Here is a 19,683-nt window from a genome sequence, read left to right as displayed (position 1 = left end):
CTGTCGATTGTATTGTCGACGATACGCCAAGCGGTAGGCATATAGCGCGTGGCCTTGAGCGAGTGAAGGAGGCCTGCCTCAACCAAAAATGTTATTTGCGATGAAAAAAACTTTTTTTGTTCTGTCACTTTTATAACGTTTTTCATATAAGTATGTACACAAAGTAAATTTTTAAAACATGTTATGACACATTTTTATTTTTGCAATACGAATAAAGGTTTTTGTAATAGGTGCATACAAGTTTTTTGAAAACGCCCATAAATTATTATCGCCTTTATTCTAAGACTTATGATACTATAGTTGGTCAAGAAAATCTTGTCAGTAAATAAGAACAAAAAAAACTACACTCATCCTTTTCTTTTGGGCGCCAGCACCAGTGCAAGACAAAGACAGTATGACTCTCTCCGTCTACGCCTTAAATGAGACAGTCCCTTGACAAACTATAGTATCACAAATGAGGAAAGTTTTATTTCTCTATGAACACCATACAAAAATAAGCTCTTTTGAAAAGACACTCCTCAAATGTCCTCTGAAATATCAGCTACGGCATCATGTCAGATCAATCAGTATCAGATTTTTGGCCCATTTTGCGTAAACACGATATCCAATTTGCTTAAACCAGTTCAGTAGTTCACATTCAAAGGGTCACGTCAGGAGTCAGTAGAAAAATGGGCCTCGAACGTGTCGGACCACTAAAAGTGAAGCGATAAAGCACTGGTAGCCTAGCGGTAAGAGCGTGCGTCTTTCAATCCGGAGGTTGCGGGTTCAAACCCCGGCTCGTACCAATGAGTTTTTCGGAACTTATGTACGAAATATCATTTGATATTTACCAGTCGCTTTTCAGCGAAGGAAAACATCATGAGGACGGGCTAATCCCAATAAGGTCTAGTTTACCCTCTGGGTTGGAAGGTCAGATGGCAGTCGCTTTCGTAAAAACTAGTGCCTACGCCAATTCTCGGGATTAGTTGCCAAGCGGACCCTAGGTTCCCAGGAGTGGCATAAATGCCGGGATAACGCGAGGAAGTAGAAGAGAGACATAGAGATATGTCGTCACAGTTTTAATCAGTAAGGTCAAAAGCTCTTTAATAAAGTATTATAAAAGATCGAATTTAAACTGTTGTGAGACATACTAACATTAAATAATTTTACAGTTTAGACTCACTTTTTTTAGTGCCGCGCGAGTGACTAAAACAAGTGAGTCTAAACCGCGAAATTATTTAATATTATTAAAGAGTTTACCTTACTAGGTTAACATGTGGTCAACATGATCAACGGATTTATACGCATACCCTTGTTCATCCACAGTAAATTATACATAAACAATAAATTATCCCAGACGAAGGTTGTTTAACAAATACACTTCATCAGTGTATGCGCGGTCATAAATTCTATCATCCTTGAACGCGACCTTCCTGTAAGCCTCATCCTGGGTATTCTAAACAATTTAAAACCTTAGGTATGACAGTATAAGTAGGTCGAGTATTACGCATTATTGTAGTGGATCAGGAGCTCATATTACACTGGGTGGTCATATAAACGGCGGCGATATTAGCAATAAGAATACACAGCCTTGTCTACCCGCAAAACAATCCTTGGACGCAGTTTGACTGCCGGCGGCTTTTGTAAACGCCAGATTGTTTACACTTTTGCACCGTACTCCATCGTAATAAAGCGGAAATTGTATACATACTTTTCATGAGGACCGTATCCAGAAGTTAAGAGATTAAATGGAATTTGTACCAAACATTTTAAGGATGATGATTTTGTAGAATTTAAAGTAGTTATAATTAGGTAAATACGGCGAAACAGACTTGTTAGATTAAGAATTAATTTTAATATTTTTAATTTTGTAACCTAAGACGAATTAAAAGAGATATATGTTTATTTTTATACCTCGCCATAGCAAACGATAGTGACGCTTCTAACTTTAATTGGTATCACAGTATCACAAGCACGCTGCTGATCCTGACGTCTTTTTAGGGTTCCGTACCTCCAAAGGAAAAAACGGAACCCTTATAGGATCACTCGTGCGTCTGTCTGTCTGTCTGTCTGTCCGTCTGTCACAGCCTATTTTCTCCGAAACTATTACTGGACCAATTAAGTTGAAATTATGTATACATATGTAAGTTTGTAACCCAAAGAAGGACATGTAACGTAAACAAATAAATTTTAAACAGGCCCCCGTGTTTTACTTTAAATAAATGTAAAAATTAAAAAATAAAGTTTTTAAAACTATAACGTGTTTCATATGAAATGAAAGAGCTCATTGTGAGAATCTCAAATATATTTTTTTTATAATTTTAGCAGAAACAGTTTAGAAGTTATTCAAGAAAATAGGCAAAAAATGACCATTCCCCCCCTTTATCTCTGAAACTACTGGGTATAAAATTTTGAAAAAAATACACAAAATAGATCTTTACCTATAGATCACAGGAAAACCTATTAGAAATGTGCAGTCAAGCGTGAGTCGGACTTAATTACTTAGTTTTTAATCCGATCCCTACGGGTTTTTTAAAGACATTTCACTCACGTTTCACATAAAAAATACATTTGTTTAAATTGTGTAATGTACGGAACCCTTGGAACGCGAGTCCGACTCGCACTTGGCCGGTTTTTTTTATATTCTAACAGTATTTTTATATTCATGAGTTTATGCTATATGGCATTTCCTAGCAGCTGTTTTTCTTCAAAGTGCATCCGACATTTGATATCGGGTCGAACAACGTGAAAACGCTCTTACTGATCTTACATAATATATCTATTATTCACAAAATGTTTTAACAGTTAGCAGCAGAAGAAGGTAAGCGGGTAGGGTATTTAAAATAATCTATGCATAACTTTATTGTTTAGATAATAAGAGCGTATGCATCACACACACGTAGGAAGTATTCTAGACCAACAGAAAACCACTTCTCTGTAACAAGGTACATTGCAAGTATTTAAGTTTACATATAACAATACAACAACACAAAATACCTATATTGAACTGGCGTCTTTAAATTGACTGCTAAGCAAATGACGAATAAATAAAAATATTATAAAATTGATTGAAAATTGGTGTGTACTTAATTAAACTAATTAATAATGATGGACCTAAATACTACCTAATACGAAGAAAACGAAAGAGTTTCACGGAACAAAGACTTACCACAAAAACAAAGAGTATTAAAAAAATCAGATTTTTCTACTGAAATCGCTAAATTAAACCGATGCTTTATGCTCTATATATTTATATCATTTTAGTGATACCTGAATACTTAAGTATCTTAATAAATAAATATTTATCAAAAGAACTAAGACATTACATAACTTACCGCCCGGGCACAGATATCGCGGAAGCCGAAGCCACAGAGCATCTCCATGGGGTAGGTCGTATCGGAGGGGGTAGGGTAGGTGCAGGGTGCAATTCGGCAGGCGAACGCATCAGGTTGAGGAAGCAAACATCAGGGCAATGACCGACTGGCGCCGTTGGGACGACATTTTGGAAAATACAGTTAATTCTTATAGTTTAGAAGAACTATGGGTATAAGAAGGTCGACGCATGTTGAAATTACCTCAATCGTAAATTAGCACAGTGATTTTATATTTTTAACGTTGTATTCAGTGATTGATTTTGTTATTATCATTTTGCTTGGAGTTAAGCACATGTGAATGATATGATGATTATTTGATTAAATGCAGTGACATAGTAAAATAATGCATTCAGGTGATCTTGTTATATCAGTAATAATATCCTTTTTTTTCGATTTAAACTGAAATATTTTGCACACGACCTGCGCCATTTCATGCACACCTACTTAAGGTACCTGCGCCAAACAAGGTTTTTAAGAGGAACGAATTGCTTTGCGATCCTAACGAAATAATGGTACTTTTTCTATGAAATTTCCATTTCGTGAGAAAACAGTTTCCCCGTTTCCACTAACTAAATCTTAACAAATCGCTTTGCATTGTAAATTAATTCATTTAGCATAGTTTTGATTTTAATGTTGATCGCTTTAGCATAATATATTCTAGGTTTATGTTTCGCTTTAAAAAAAAAATTGTATTGCAAATTTTGTAAAAAAGGAAAACCTAGTTTTTCATTGTGTCAATAACGTACTAAAAAATCATGGAGAATGGAAAATATTTAGTGTTCCTGCTATAACCGTAATAAGTGACAATCAGAAACTGATTAATTTTTTACCGTACTCTTGTGCATTGAATTCCAAGCTTAAACTGGTTTTCACTTACGGTTATTATGGGCATTTAAAGACGAAAGTAGAGGACCCGCGAGAAATCGCCTTTTCATACAAACGTAGTCCTCATTTTGGTGACACAAGTCCAAATTTTCCAAGTCCCAAGAACGGCCCCCCTTTGCTATACCCCAACCCTCATTTTCCTCTCTGGAAATTATCCAACCACGGCTATGCCCCGACGTTCGAATTTTTAATTATTATAAGAGTTAGAAGCGTTTAAAAATTTGTACGAAATCTGTTTATCGCTCCTAATTTTTATAATAATCAAAACATCGAAAAATGTCAAATAACGGCCGGTTAGCAATCGTCACAAAACTGACGGTCAATGTCAAACCCCATACATTTTGTCAAGAATGAGACGGTTAGAAGTTACTGACACACGACTTAGGAGTAAGTCGCGCTTAAAAGTACAAGTTAAAATGAAAATGCTCTTATCTTCTACGCGATGGGACAGACTTCAGGGGCTACGTCGTAGCCCGTAGTAATCATTTGTAATGTAACATGTGGAACATTTATAACATAAATTTACGCAATTTTTGCACGTTTTAACAAAATTGAACTTAATCGCTAAAACTAAAACGAATTATTTTATTTGCATCTATCTACAAAATATTCAGAAATCAATCTCTAAGCGCGCAGCGCTCTAATAGGTATGTTCCGGTTTTAGATTTGCACAATCATTACTAGGTATAATAATAAATTGTTAACCACTTAAATAAGAACATGAAAATTTAAAAAAAAAATCTCATATAGTTTCCAAAGTCACCAAGTTGGCGCTATCTTTATAAAGATAATAAAAAAAGAAAAAAAAAAGAAAACCAAAATAACTTAATTTCATTTATTTATTTTTTTCGTTCAAAGGGAACCTTTGTGCTTTTCAGTGGGTTGGTTTTTTGTAGGAACCTTAAGAGGCCGGTGTCGATTTTAGTCGCAAAAATGTAAAATTGATAGATTTAGTCCGTGAAATTTTACACCTTTTGTTACCTAATTGAAATAACAAGTACTGGTTTCTATTAGCACGTCTTCTTATCTTACCTTTTATCAGATCAATTTTTTGAAAACAGACACTAAATTAGTAATGCTTGCTTTTCTGATGGACGTTTAGGTAAACGCGCGTAAAGCACTGATTTTGTCGCTCTTATTTGTAAATTTCGTAGTTTGGACGGCTAAACATGGTAATTTTGTATTACACATATCCTGTACTTGACGTTTATCAGACTACATTTTTATTATTATGACTTTTTAGTAGTGTAAATGAAAGTTAGACGAAATCAATTTTCTCCAAAAATTACTTCAAAACAAGTGACAATTTCTCTAAAAATCGACTTAATTTCAACGTAATTTTGATACTTAAACAATCTACAACATTTGCTGAAACTATTCTTATACATCAATTTGTATAATTTACCACCATGATTTTTTGATGAATTTTTAAAAACTGCCCTTTCTCTTCATGCATTACCGGTGACGCACGCTCGCGACCTCATTATTAAAAGGCAAGATGAGAAGACGTGCTAATAGAAATCAATAATTGTTATTTAGATACTACGTAACAAAACGTGTATAATTTCAACCACTAAATCTATCAATTTTACATTTTTGCTCCAAAATCGACTACGGCCTCTTAAAAAAAGAAATGAAATCAAGTTGTTTTGGTTGTTTTTTTTTTACTCGTTTTTTAGTTTTTAGTGATAGGTACTTCATTTATTTAAGGTTTTGAATTAAAATACGAGTTTGTTTATTGCTGAAATACTAGGTTGTTAAGCTCTCCATTTAGTTTTGGGCTAGTACCTACTAGTGTTGGCGATCTCGCACTCCCACTCCCCCTCCCCGCCATACATACATACATACAATGTCGAGGACAAACATACATACAAACACACATACATACATACATACATATACAAACATACGGGTAAGACTGAGAACCTCCTTTTTTTGAAGGCGGTTAAAAATAGTTTTAATCAATACCTGTAGGTACCTATAGTCAATTTTTTTCGTAAAATTTCTTAATGCATACTGGCTGTGAAAATAAAAACATCAGTCGTACTAATCAACGGTATTAAATGAGCGTTTGACTCGAGCGGGGTAGCTAAATAATTGTATTAATAACTTGAAGGGTTAAACACCTATAAGACCTCGCGCCCTCCTACGCAAAGACAATACAAAGATAGCATCGGGGCCATAAGTCACACCCTTTTAGATTTAGCTATTTTAAGAGTGTGGCTTGGCTTTGTGGAGGCCTACACACAAAGCCGTCAAAACAATGATATCGTCTATATTGATTTTTTTCAATTAATTTTCTATTCAAAGGAAAATGCTTTGTCCATTGAGTACGACGTACGACGTACAAGAATTATTTACAAGCACTTGAAGAAGACTAGTATTAATTGGTCTTTGAATACACAGCAGTAGTTGCATCTTGGGTTCAAATAATACTGGGGACTAGCTGTCCAGTTGAGAGAGGTTTGTTAATCGTAGTGTAGAAAAACCGACGGTGGAAATTGTTTGCGACGCCCACGGGTCGCCGCAAGCATAAGCGCAATTAAAGTATTACTCGTACAGTCACTTGCCTTTATATTGGCTAATGCGTGCAAAAGAATCTACACGCAGAAAAACAAAAGGTGCCCGAGTTATAGGATCAATTTAGAAATTGATCACAACTGCAGATTCGCTGAACTTCCTCTATATCAGTTGTTAATTAGCTAAATGTAAAAAAAAATAACGTAATTTCAAGAACACTAGAGGAATCTTGGACAAATAATAGCGATCACTAGCAAAGTTAAGGGCAATAATGCCTGCACTCCAAGAAGATGGTCTGACCTATTGATTTGCCGTCTGAAAATTTCCACATGGAATAATTTCAGACTCGCTCGACTGGAAGGAACATGGTATTAACGTTAATGGCGAACACATCTCACACTCGCAATTTGCGGTCGACATCGTCATCATGGCTAAGACGTTGCAGCCGTTGCAGGATTTAGAGTCTAGCTGATTCTTCTCAACGTATAGGTCTCCGGATGAACTTGAACAAAACGAAAGTTATGTTCAACGAACGTATTGCTCCGGGACCTATTGCAATACAAGGGGCTGTACTCGAGTTTGTTCAGGAATACGTCTACCTCGGACAAATACTGCAGTTGGGTAGAAACAACTTCGAGAAAGAGCCGAATAGAAGGATACAGCTGGGCTGGGCATCCCTGTGTAATCCCACAGTCTAAAGACAAGTCTTCAATCATTGCGTCCTACCCGTGATGACATACGGAGCCGAAACGTGAACACTCACGGTAGGAATGGTCCATAAATTCAAAGTCGCTCAGCGAGCTATGGAAAGTGCTATGCTCGGAGTCTCTGTGGGATCGTATTCGTAATGAAGTCATCCGTAAGAGAACTAAAGTCGTCGACATAGCCCACTGGATTAGCAAGCTGAAGTGGCAGTGGGCCGGTCATATTAGCCGTAGAACCGATAACCGTTGGCATAGACGAGTTCTTGAGTGGTGGCCGCGTATCGGCTGATGATGATAATTTCAGAAACTTCTCAAAATTTTGTAAGGGAAATGAAACTTCCTATTTCATAAATTTTCATTTTGTTTATTTCTTATGAAATTTAAATGAAGCCTCCGAGAACTTTTCAAACTTTCCGAACAACCATAAACGTCAAGCTGCTATTCTGCAAGATCAGAAACAATGGTGGAAAAGAACCTCAAAGTCTAAGGTTGACTGGTAGAGAATGCCTTATGGTATTTAGTTCGCCTTTTGCAACTTGTATTTCTTTTGTGCAATAAAGATTAAACAATTAAATAAATAACAGGACATTACGCCTGGTCGACGTCAGAGCGTGGCATGACCGTCATCAATCAGTATTTAGCTGATTTAGTGCCAGTTGCACCATCCGCACTTGACAGACTGAACAACGTCATCCGGCGGCGCGCCGCGGCGGTTTACTATGAAACTTTCCATACAATAAAATTTAGCGAACCCTCTTTAACGATGATAAACAGTTTGGTGCAACCGACCCATATACTAGAAGTGAGTCATTATACTGGTAGTTAACCAACTAGGCTGTTACCCCTGTCTATTTTAGATCAAATAATACTAGAAATTTCCTTGGTGAACTTTGGCATTCTTTGGAATTCAAATATTGTTTAAACGCTCATCTCATTCATTCAGGGAGATAACTGGAATAAGTAAGTGCTATGTGGGCAAGCTACGCATTTAATAGGAGGTAAAAATCCAAAAAAATATCTTCGTATACTTACTTTTACCTATTTGTGAACACTACACTGACTATGTTTAACTTCATAAGTGTTTAAGTATAATTATATGTATATAATTTATATTTAAATGGTACAAATGAAACTTTAGAAACTACATATAAGAAATGCTCTCTACAATCTGGTCAATATGGCTCAGTAAGGACTAAGGATCACTACGCCAAACGGTTATTATCAGGGATCTTATGTCCATGCTGCATTACTCCCTTTACGCCCTTACAGTACAAATTCGACCTGAACAAGTCACGTTCCTCAACAAAGAAATTTTCCACAGCGCCCCGCCACACGAACAGGACATTATTTTCTGTTCAATAATAGAACCCATAAATCCGACATCTAATTTGGCATAGCACTATCTTATGCCAATATTGTAGTGAATGTGTCTGGTGAGAAAAAAAAACAGTGTCACAATTTAGCGAGATGAATAATTATCTGCGGGCGCGATCGATAGCAGAGTGGAGTTGGGGAGACGGGGGCGACACTACCCCGGGGAGGCACGGGCACGTACAGGGAAGGGGCAGGGCGGAGGTTCATTGAGAGTGTGGGCGGCACGCGTGGGCGCGATGCTTATAAAGCCCCCCGGAGCTCCCGCCTCGCATAGTCGTGCCCTACTCGCGAACCGAGTAACAACGGAAAGTGATAAAAAGTGCAACATGCAGATCCCGAGCATAAGGTGGGTGGATATTCGATTCATGTATAAAACGCATATATTAGTCATTTTTTCAAAATAAAAATTATTCTTGGGAGATTAGGAATTATCATGACTATACCTGACCATTTTGAAAATTTTAATTTCGCGAATAATTGGCAATAGGTGCTTTTACTTCAATATTTTCCTTTTTTTTATAGATCGTGGGCTTTCGTGGTTGGTTGTTTTACCGTGCAATGTGGAGCCTATTCGGGATGGCCTATGTACCCGCAACAATCCCACGAATATCAAGACGATGATTACTATTACGCACCGAAAGTACAATACTATTACGATAATCCCACAGTAAACGCGCCCGAGGTATATGGGCAAGTTCCTTATCCGTACTTCTATGATCCATACGGACATTTTACAAATGAGGCTCCGAAGAGGCAAGAGGAGAGGTTCGCTGCTCTCCCGATCGGACAAGAAACATGGTTTGAAAGTGATGCCTCACCTCACTGGCGCCCCAATGACGTGGACGATGTGAGCGCGGCTTTCCTGGACAACTTGATCCTCACACAAATGGCCCAGGACGCCCAGAGGCGGCGCGAGAATGCCCGAGCGGCCTTCCCCACAGTCGACTACGAAGAGCGGCACGTCGAAGATGAAGATGTTCGTGAACTCAAGGCGTTGGCGGGCAAACCACTCTACCACGTTCCGAAAACAGTTCCTAAAATCGAAGAAGAAGATGACTACCCTAACGATGAAGGCTTCATCAACTGGGACGGCGGCAACAAGAGAAGCGTCACTACTACCGCGCCAGTAACGACAACCACGGCGAAGGTTGGACAGGCGGAGATCATGGTGCCGCGGCCCGCGAACACCTACAAACACCAGAGCGACGAAAACAAAAGGGCATCGGCATTCTACGGCAGACTCGCGAAACTGTTGCAGAAAGAAAAGGAGTCAATACACACACAATCTGAGGTGAGTGGGATTGATCAAATGTTTTTTTAGTGTTTTAGCTTTAGAATCGGAATGATGTCACTTGTTTTCCAACTCGGTGAAACGGTAAACCCCCGAGTCTAAAAATAGCCGGCCGGGCCGGGGGTGGCGGGTGACACGGCCCGAGCCCGGAGGCCGGGTCATTCGAAAAACTCTCAGAACTGCAATGACCTATGCGACGCTAGACATCACCGTCTTCGTGCTACCTTAAGAAAACAACCTTTTTATACTTAATATTTTCAGGTCCTATCGAATTTGTTTAAACCTAGAACTAAGTCATGTTATTTTGCTCACAGGACTCGGCAAAATCGCGAAAAATCAACAAGCGTTTCGTGGCGGGAGATTCCGATCTTGTCATGGAGCTGCGAGGCCTCAAGCACCGCATACCAACTTAAAGAAATTCTCCTGACTATCGCCAACAATTATGAGACTGAGTAATTTGTAGCTTAATAGGTATCTATTGCAACGACCTGGACGGACAGTCCCGGGCCTACGATCAAAATGACAAAAAAAACTTAGAGTTTGGTCATATCCATTACTTAAAGGCATCTTATTGGAATTATTATAATTAGTAAACATGTCCTGTTGTCCACTTCTGGCGAAATATCAAAGTCCTATGTATCATCTTCTGAGTAGTCAAATAATTTTTCGATTGTTTACTACGATGGTATATAACTAACATAAACTAACGTGTAATATGGGTGTTAATAATCGTACAAAATGTGACTATAATCTCCAAAAAAATTGTCGATGGTATAATTATGCGCTAAAGGATGTCGACGAAATGTTGCTCCTTCGAGTGGCAGCTAATCAATTCGCACAAGTGTGCATTTGTAAATACCTGTACTGATTATATTTAAGACTTATTATTATTTAGATAGAAATACTAAATACGTTATTAATGATGTTTGTAGAATATCTGCGCTATTATATCTGGAGCTAAGCTAGGGTTCTGGAAAAAAGAGAGACATAGTTAACTCCTAAGCTCTTTTGGAGGGAATGAAAATAATTGCTATTGTATTTTATATAGATCTCTATAAGAAATCTTGTCTTGTTTTAAGTCGTATTGAACAGTTTTTAAATCTGACATTTCTTGGCCTAATGTTGAGGGTAGAATAAGTAGATTCTTTATACTTTTACACGAGTGCTAATTCATTCAACTTACAATGTCTAGACAATACCACTAAATATTTTGCAAAGCAAAAACATTAACACATAGTTCTTATCTATCTGTGTAAGAATGTTCTCTAAAGAGGGGAGGATGAGTGATATCGTTAGCTTTACGGCTTTACATTACCAGGTCTGTAAGACCTTTTATTGAATCAATAGAGTATAATATTGCGTCCTCGTTTCTATTCAAGCAAATTAGCTTTTTTACGAATAAATGCTCCTTTGTCATTCTTAAAAGACGCGGAAAACGTTTGGTTTTTCTGTACGCTCGTACTTTCATACAGTATGTGGACGTAGATATCTCTGTAAACTAAAACATATCTGTTTATATATTTACTTTCCAGTATTAAAGGATGGTCTTCGATTTAAAGGATCGTTAGTATATTAATTTTACAAACAATTAAACGAAAATTAATAAATATAAACAAAATCGTCGTTGAGGGCATTTTTAGAAAATATTTGATTTGATTTTGAAACCAGTGCGATGTTCAGATCAAAATGTTAACTTTAAAAACGGTTCAAAAATAATGGAGTTAGTATATACTAACGATCCTTTGTGACTCCAAACATAGGTAAGGTCAACAGTTAATTGTGACCATGGGGCAAATGTACAATTTCTTTATAAGACAAGTAGCTGGGAAATAATGGCAGTTGTAGGTGTTAATTGCATATTATAGACATTGAGGTGCATGTAATATTTTAATTGTAGAAAAACGCATCTGCCCCATAGTTGCAATTATCCCGATTGATAACAATTAAGTAGCGATCTATAAAGTATTACAATAAATAAACATGTGCAAAATGTAAATAGTTAGGCATTTACTGAATTAAAATCTTAATGTTACTAGCCGTTACAGTATGAATGTTTGACTAGGTTCTTTTGAGATCATAATTTATCTCTTGTTTATAGCATGGTATTTTATAAAAACTGTTTAAAATCATAGTGCCTAAGAACATGTTACTATTTCAATAGTATGTCCAGTTGAATGGTAAAATAAAATAGACGCTGTTTGAGAACGTCCCGCTTAATGTAAATAGGTAAGTGCACGGAAAATTATAAAAATGCCTATCAATTTATATTTTATAGAAACATACTTTGGTGAAATAGAAAGTTTTATTTTAATTACATATTACATATAGTAGAAATTAACATAAAATGTACCTATGGACAAAAGTCCTAAACTTAGAGAGTTATTTAAAGAAGTTGTGTAAAAAAAAAACTGGGAATTAAATCATTACATGAATATAAACTGAACTGTTTTGAAATTTTTCCTTCTTCACTTTTGAAGCCATTCCTATATATAACTCAAAATTTAGATCAAATCAACAATGCCAATTCCTTGGCTGTTTTTTTTTGAAAAATCTACAGTAAATGCGAAAGTAAATGTCTGTCTGTTACATCTTCACGCTTAACCCGCTGAACCGATTTATATGTATGAAATTTAGTATGGAGATAGTTTGAGGCCCAAAAAAGGACATATGATAGTTTTCATCATCATCATTCCACGCAGAAGAAGTCGCAAGCGGAAACCAGTAGGTAGATTATAAACAAAATCCTTTGGGCGATTTCAGACCAGCGTATTTTTATGCACGTATACGGTCGTTTCGGCGTTACGAGCTTACACGCGCGTTACTTTTCCCTACGTACTACTACGTAAGCCCCTTCTTGACAGCTTTTGTTAGAATGGGACTTCCACTTGTATTACAAGATACAAGCTTTTGATAAAAGGGCCCTTGGTCTATACGCGCGAGCTTACACGCGCGTATGCGTACGCTCGTATAAAACGCTAGTCTGAACTGAAACCGCCCTTATAGATTCGTCATATTATTATCCGCCTGCAATAATAATGAGAAGCAGGCCAATACTGTATTACAAGGCTAGTATCGTTATATCCAGAAGAGATATAGACGAAGAGCCAGTACGTACTTTTGCATTCTTCTATCCAACTAAAAAAAAATGTTGACCTGTGACTCTGACTCCGAATAATAAACAGTAGCCAGTCGCCCGAATCCAGTAATACCTAAGTATCATATAGCAAAAAAGGCAAGTACCTACTTTCGTTGCTCTCATTGTCATGTAAATTCAAACTACGGGTAGGTAAGTGTGCAATATGGGCCTTCACATTGGGGCCTGTTTACACATTGATTAGTGTTTATTGCGAGTTCATACACAAGTAGCAAGTAACAAAGATATGATCTAAGTAGGTAGGTACTTATTTAAGTAATATACAGGTAACTTTGGAAACAAATCAAATTATTTTATTATTTTATTAAATATTTAGATTTGTGTTTTTAAGTAGTCTGGGAGCCCTAATAGGTACTACAATGATCACACGTCAAACTGCGATAACGACACTGTTCTAACGTCGTGAAGCCCACCATAAAAAAATTTGCTCGCCCGTTGAAAGACGCGTGTATTTTCAACCTGTTTACATAAACAACAAGTTGAAAACACGTTGTTTTCAGAAATGAGGGAAATAATGTAGGTACGGATGTAAATACGCCGCAAACGACTACGTTACCTACGCTTGCATACGCCCGTGTAACCTTTGACCTTTAATACTGCCGCACTGGGGATGAATTGCGGAACAGATAAAGTACTTAAGTATCTACTTGCTTTTTATCATCTTCCTTGCGTTATCCCGGCTTTTTTGCCACGGCTCATGGGAGCCTGGGGTCCGCTTGGCAACTAATCCCGAGAATTGGAGTAGGCACTTATCATCATCATATCAAACCCTTTATTTATCACCCACTGCTAAGAACTAATCTAGAAGTGACCCGCAATTAACCGTCATCCACCCAACGAGCCAACGGACGCCAGGGGCTTCTTTCATCCGAAAGCGGCCACCATTCTGTACCAACCATTTGTTGTAATATGTATTTTTAGCATTTCTATCTTTATCATTTGTATGTTACATATTAATTTTGTTGTTCTTCTTGTTACCTGTCGTAATTGTTTCACCGAATGGTCTCATCGGAAGATCGGCGCTGGAAGTACATGCTGAGGTGAGACCATTTCCTGGCACTTTCTCTTTTTTATGTTTCGCTGTTTTGTATTTTTGTGTTTGTGTTCATGAATAAATTATTTGTATTCTATTCTATTCCGATAACATTTTAGTCCACCTGCCATCACTCTGCCTAGCAACAGGCACTAGTTTTTACGAAAGCGACGACTGTAGGTACTATACAAAAAATACTATCATCATCCAAAAAATTGTATCGTAATAGAAAATTACTTCAAAGAAACAGTATTGATTCTGATTTAATTACATAAGAGTGAAAAATAAACGATAATTTAGACCAAAAATGCAGAATATGACAATCGTCTTTTCCAATACTTAACTGACCTCAGTTGATAAATTAAATATAATTTATTTTCAGGCAACAGGTCCTATAGTCCAGTAAGTACTTGGTTGTACATTTTGTTTATTCATTAGTTGTATATTTATTTAAAAGAGAGCCGATAAATGGAAGTGCTGATAATAGTGGTGCTGGTAGATAGATCTTTGAAAACGAATAGAGTAAGCATTTTCGGAAATACATCTATGCTGCTATGTCTCTACGTGATAGAATCAGAAATGAGGATATCCGTAGAAGAAACAAAGTAACCGACATAGCTCGCAGAATTGCACAGTTGAAGTGGCAATGGGCAGGCCACATTAGCCCGAAGAGTCGATGGCCGCTGGGGCAGAGAAGTCCTAGAGTGGCGGCCACGGATGGGTAAGCGCAGTGTCGGACACCCACAAACTAGATGGCGCCGGTGGCGGTCTATGGGGGAGGCCTATATCCAGCAGTGGACGTCCGTGGCTAATAGGTACCTAGGTAAGTAGGTTTCGGAAATAATCGCTTCGAAAGAAAAAAATAATGTGTCCCCCAAAGGGTGCGCGTGCACAATGTTTGAACCGTGCACGCACACGTCACGCAAGCGGTGTGCCATCGCTCATAAGGATCTGTACAGGGTATTATAACACGCAGCCGGTATGAACAGGCCTTTAGGAAGCAAACGAACGGACGAAACGCCTGATGGTAACCCATCGCCCATGGACACCTGCAACACCAGAGGGGCTGCAAGTGCGTTGCAGGCCTATAAGAAGGGAGTACGCTCTCTTTTTATTACGTTGTTTTCTTTCATAGTTCCTATGATCATCTTTATCAGAATAGCTTAATAAAATCCTAACATTGCATTGTCACTGAATTACTCATCAAGTGGACACAAGGAACTGGATGCAAAAGTACTCAGAATTTCTTTACCCTACGAGTTATGGGAAGAGTCAGTAGTTACCTACTTAAACTATATTTTTGTATCGTTTGTACCTATTGCTACTATATTTCTATACCTACCTATTAATTTGACATACTCTTGCCCAATTAAGGGTTAACCCATTGAAGGTGTCCCAAAAAAGGCGTGGTGTCAGTCATAATATACCAGAATAGTCCCAGATCTACTAACCAGAAACGAATTTTTTTCTCGTTAAACAATGTTCTTTAGGCCTCTTAAACAGCCCGCAAATAGTTATGAATTAAGTATAATCACACTTACCTTGCAAATCTTCTTCTACCGCCTCTTCAACTAACTAGTGAAGATTGTCAGTCGGCTTCGCTTCTCCATCTTTTATTAGGTACATATACACATCCCTTAAGTTTACTTACACCCACAGGCCTAGAATGTACAAAATTGGCTGTCAAATATCAAAAGTGCGACGAAAATCGGAATGATGTCAAGTGTCACTGGAACTGGACGTGAATTCAGAAATAATTTGATTGCGTAAAAACCACCCAATGTATCTCCTGAATACAGCTTTTCGTTTTTCCAGTCCGCTAAGTTTACGTACCAGAATGTACCAGATTCAAGCGGCCGCTATGGAACTCAAAACTGATCGCGTTTTTTCATTTGTACTTAGTCTCATTTGCACTCAAAAAATGTTTATATATCTATAATGATGCGGAGCTTTTTGTTCTCTTACTTTCACTCCACACACCTTTAATTTATCTAATCAACAAATAATGCATTAAATATTTAAGTACAATTGACACTGACATTGCCTTGAATGGTAGTAAATAGGTAGTAAGTATAAATAAATAGCATAGAGTACCTTATATATTTTGAAAATAAAATTAAATATAAAATATAACCTAAAGCTACCTAAATTAAAAGGAGATAAGGATAATCTATATCTAATTGATTTTAAAATTTCCACTCCGCTCCTCCACTCCATTCCGTTACCGTCATACAAAGTCTATCAAGATATGGTAACGGAATGGAACTTGAGGAATTCTTGCGACACTTCAGTTTTCCAAAATAATCGAAAGAGCTCGTGATTTTGAGTAGTAACAACATTTCAAAAATATTCAATTATGCCGCCTTTTTGATGTCATTAAAGAGGCTGGCTAGTAAATTCGAAAAAAAAAGATTTTATTTATATTTTGTTCTTTTTACATGGCATTTTTAAGGCATTTTTAAAGTTTTTGATGTATAATGGCCAGCATCTTTTTGATGTGTATTGTTAGAAAGAGACATAATCTGTCATTATCATTGTGCGGATCTCAGGTGCGGATTTCAGTAATTATATATATAGTCGGTCAAACCAAATTGTCACTAAATAAGAACAAAAAAAACTATACTCATCCTTTCCTTTGGGGTGCTAGTATTAGTGTAAGACAAAGATAGTATGATTCTCTCTGTCTATGTTTAAAATGAGACAGTCCTTTGACAAACTATATCAAGCTAATTACATGTATATCATTTATTTTCTATTAAAACAATAAAGTGAGCTAAAAACATAATGACCTAAACTAAAAAACTTACAAATAAAAAATCTGACCTAGGTCTCGGTCGTGTGGTAGGGTGCCCAAAAGGCTGGCCGCATTTCCGCGCTGTATAGCTATGCTGATGCGCTGCGCGAAATAGTGACCAGCCCTCTGGTCACCGGAAGCCTCAATAAGACGCGCCGATATCTCCTTGTGGAGTCGGCGCGCACTTGGCCCCCACGGCCCCAGGGTTTCAACCCCAAACGCCGCAAACAAGTAGCTACTGCCAAGGGCAGCATACTTGCGACGTTTGAGGTTTTCGGCTGAAGATGCAGCCGCACCAGCATCAACTTTGGTGCCCGGAATGTGGGACGGCGCCAGGGTGTCTACACAAGTAGCATCCCAGACAAGGGGCCGACCCATACTCCAAGGCACCAAAGTCATTCCGTCGGGCCTCTTGCCGTCGTCCCTGGTCAGACCATTGGGCTCGAGGACTGCCGGCACCTTGGCACTAACAAGGGCCCTTCGGATGACATCGTTGATGCTGGCATGCCGAGGGATTCTCCCAGCACTTCGACTGCATGAGAGGCCATGGTGACCGAGACCATCCACCGTGACTCCACATTGGCAACGGTGAGGTACATTGGTTGGTGCCCCTATTCTTAAAGATATGGCTAGACGGAAGGTGGTATTGTCCAGCAAAGTGCCTATGATTGTGGAGGGGAGTGCCTGCGACCACAGACCCGACTCCCATTCCGCGGTGGCAATGAGACGAGCCCGATCTGTTGCGTTTAATGCCGTGTTTAAGAGCGCCGTCTTTGTTAGACGACACAGCGGCTCATCCCACTGTCTCTGTGAACACGGGTTGGCAGGCGGGTCCGTGTTGGGGCATGTTACAGACCATACATTCTTGGCTTCAGTAGAGTGCGCAGCCTCCAGGACCCCAACGGATGGGGCTAAAATTTTCCCAATGAGGCTTTGAGCGCCGTGTACCGAAGCCAAGAATGCGGGTAGCGCCACGCTAGAAATTTTGCGGATGCCCAGGCCGCCTAACCTAATGGGTAGGCTAGCCTGGGACCATGTTCTTTCACCAAAAGATATGTTAAAAATGGATGTGAGCGTTTCCAAAACTAAATCGTTCAAATTTGAAATCAAAGTAGGGTGTTTCCAAAAGTGAAGTTTCCATGTATATTAACATCCAATTCGGAACTCATTTGGCAGCTACCTCAGAATAATGACTAAAGCAAAGAAGCCGGGCAAAAATAAAAGCTTGGTAAAAGATATCGTATTCACAACACGTTATTACTTTTTGTCTATGAGTGAGTGAGACAACAATCCGCAAGTTCTTTCGTTTTTTTCAGTATTGTCATAAGATGAACTGAAGGAAATGTCAAATGGTCCTATGTGGTTCTATAATATAATCCAGCCAAATAAAATATAAGTTCGTTATTTCACAGGTAGGTGTCAACTGTAACAACTTGACATAGTCGTATTATTTTAGTTGAAATATTTCGGGATGTTTCAGCGGTCATCTTGGTTTATTTTAATTATATTCTTGCTATTCCTGAAAGATTGTTGGAAAACGTGTTGAGTTTTTATTTGTAATGGTTTGAAGTTCCCTTTGTGATAATGTCTTGTGTAATCGAAGGCTGTAAATCGCATACAGGAAGAAAAGAAAATACGCACGAACCGATAACCTTTAATCGGTGAGTTTTGTTCAATTTTGAAGAAATTAATTTATAGGACCTGACCCTAAACATAGAAATCGACATATTGTTTATGTAATTATTACTTGCATTCAAGTCTATATAGATTTTTGCATAAATTTTCGAACTTTTCTGCTAAGTATGAAAGGTTATATTTTTGGCATAGTGATGTATCGACCTCAGATCAATAACCTATCGACATTTACAGCTTTCTTATAGTTTGGCCCAGGACTGTCTCATTTTAATTGATGAGTACAGTCAAGGGCATAAATATATATACATTCCCAAAGTCTCAAAAATATGTGTACGCTCAGACAATAAAATCGTGTTCACATATTTTTAAGCCATTTGTCTGGATCGATATTTTTGCCTTCGACTGTACCTATAGTTTTCTTTGTTCTTACTTACTGACAGATTGTGTTTGCCAGACTATAGTTTAATACTAAAAACCGGTCAAGTGCGGGTCGGACGCGCGCACCAAGGGGACCGTACTTTTTAGTATTTGTTGTTATAGCGGCAACAGAAATACATCATCTGTGAAAATTTCAACTGTCTAGCTATCACGGTTCATGAGATACAGCCTGGTGACAGACAGACGGACAGCGAAGTATTAGTAATAGGGTCCCGTCTTAACCCTTTTGGGTACGGAACCCTAATAAAAAAGACATTAATGATCATTGATGAATGTTCCTTTTATTAATATTGTTGGTCACAAAACTCAACTTTTTATTTCAGATTTCCAAAGGACGAGGAATAGGGGATATTACTGCAATGTTCTGCCACCAGAGTGCAGCACTAGCTTTTTTAGTGCACCGTATCGTAACTTATTCATACTGTACCTTTAACAGGTTTTTGACAAGTTTTCAGGGGACCTACCGGAAAACTCGAATCCGAAATTTCGTTATCTAGCTGCC

The 19,683-nt window shown here is 38.1% G+C and overlaps 1 protein-coding gene across 1 annotated transcript; it reads left to right on the top strand.

Annotated features, from left to right (window-relative positions):
* The first annotated feature begins 8,982 nt into the window (after positions 1–8,982).
* On the top strand, positions 8,983–12,570 carry LOC134743365 (uncharacterized). Its single transcript, XM_063676759.1, has 3 exons — positions 8,983–9,182; positions 9,359–10,127; positions 10,442–12,570. The coding sequence occupies exons 1-3, from the start codon at positions 9,073–9,075 to the stop codon at positions 10,538–10,540; spliced, it is 978 nt and encodes a 325-aa protein (XP_063532829.1). The 5' UTR covers positions 8,983–9,072; the 3' UTR covers positions 10,541–12,570.
* Positions 12,571–19,683: the final 7,113 nt, after the last annotated feature.

The sequence above is a fragment of the Cydia strobilella genome, chromosome 1 (genome assembly GCF_947568885.1).
Source record: "Cydia strobilella chromosome 1, ilCydStro3.1, whole genome shotgun sequence".
NCBI classification, from domain to species: domain Eukaryota; kingdom Metazoa; phylum Arthropoda; class Insecta; order Lepidoptera; family Tortricidae; genus Cydia; species Cydia strobilella.
The sequence above is the reverse complement of the archived record's forward strand: the minus strand, read 5'-3'. Positions and strand labels throughout refer to the sequence as shown.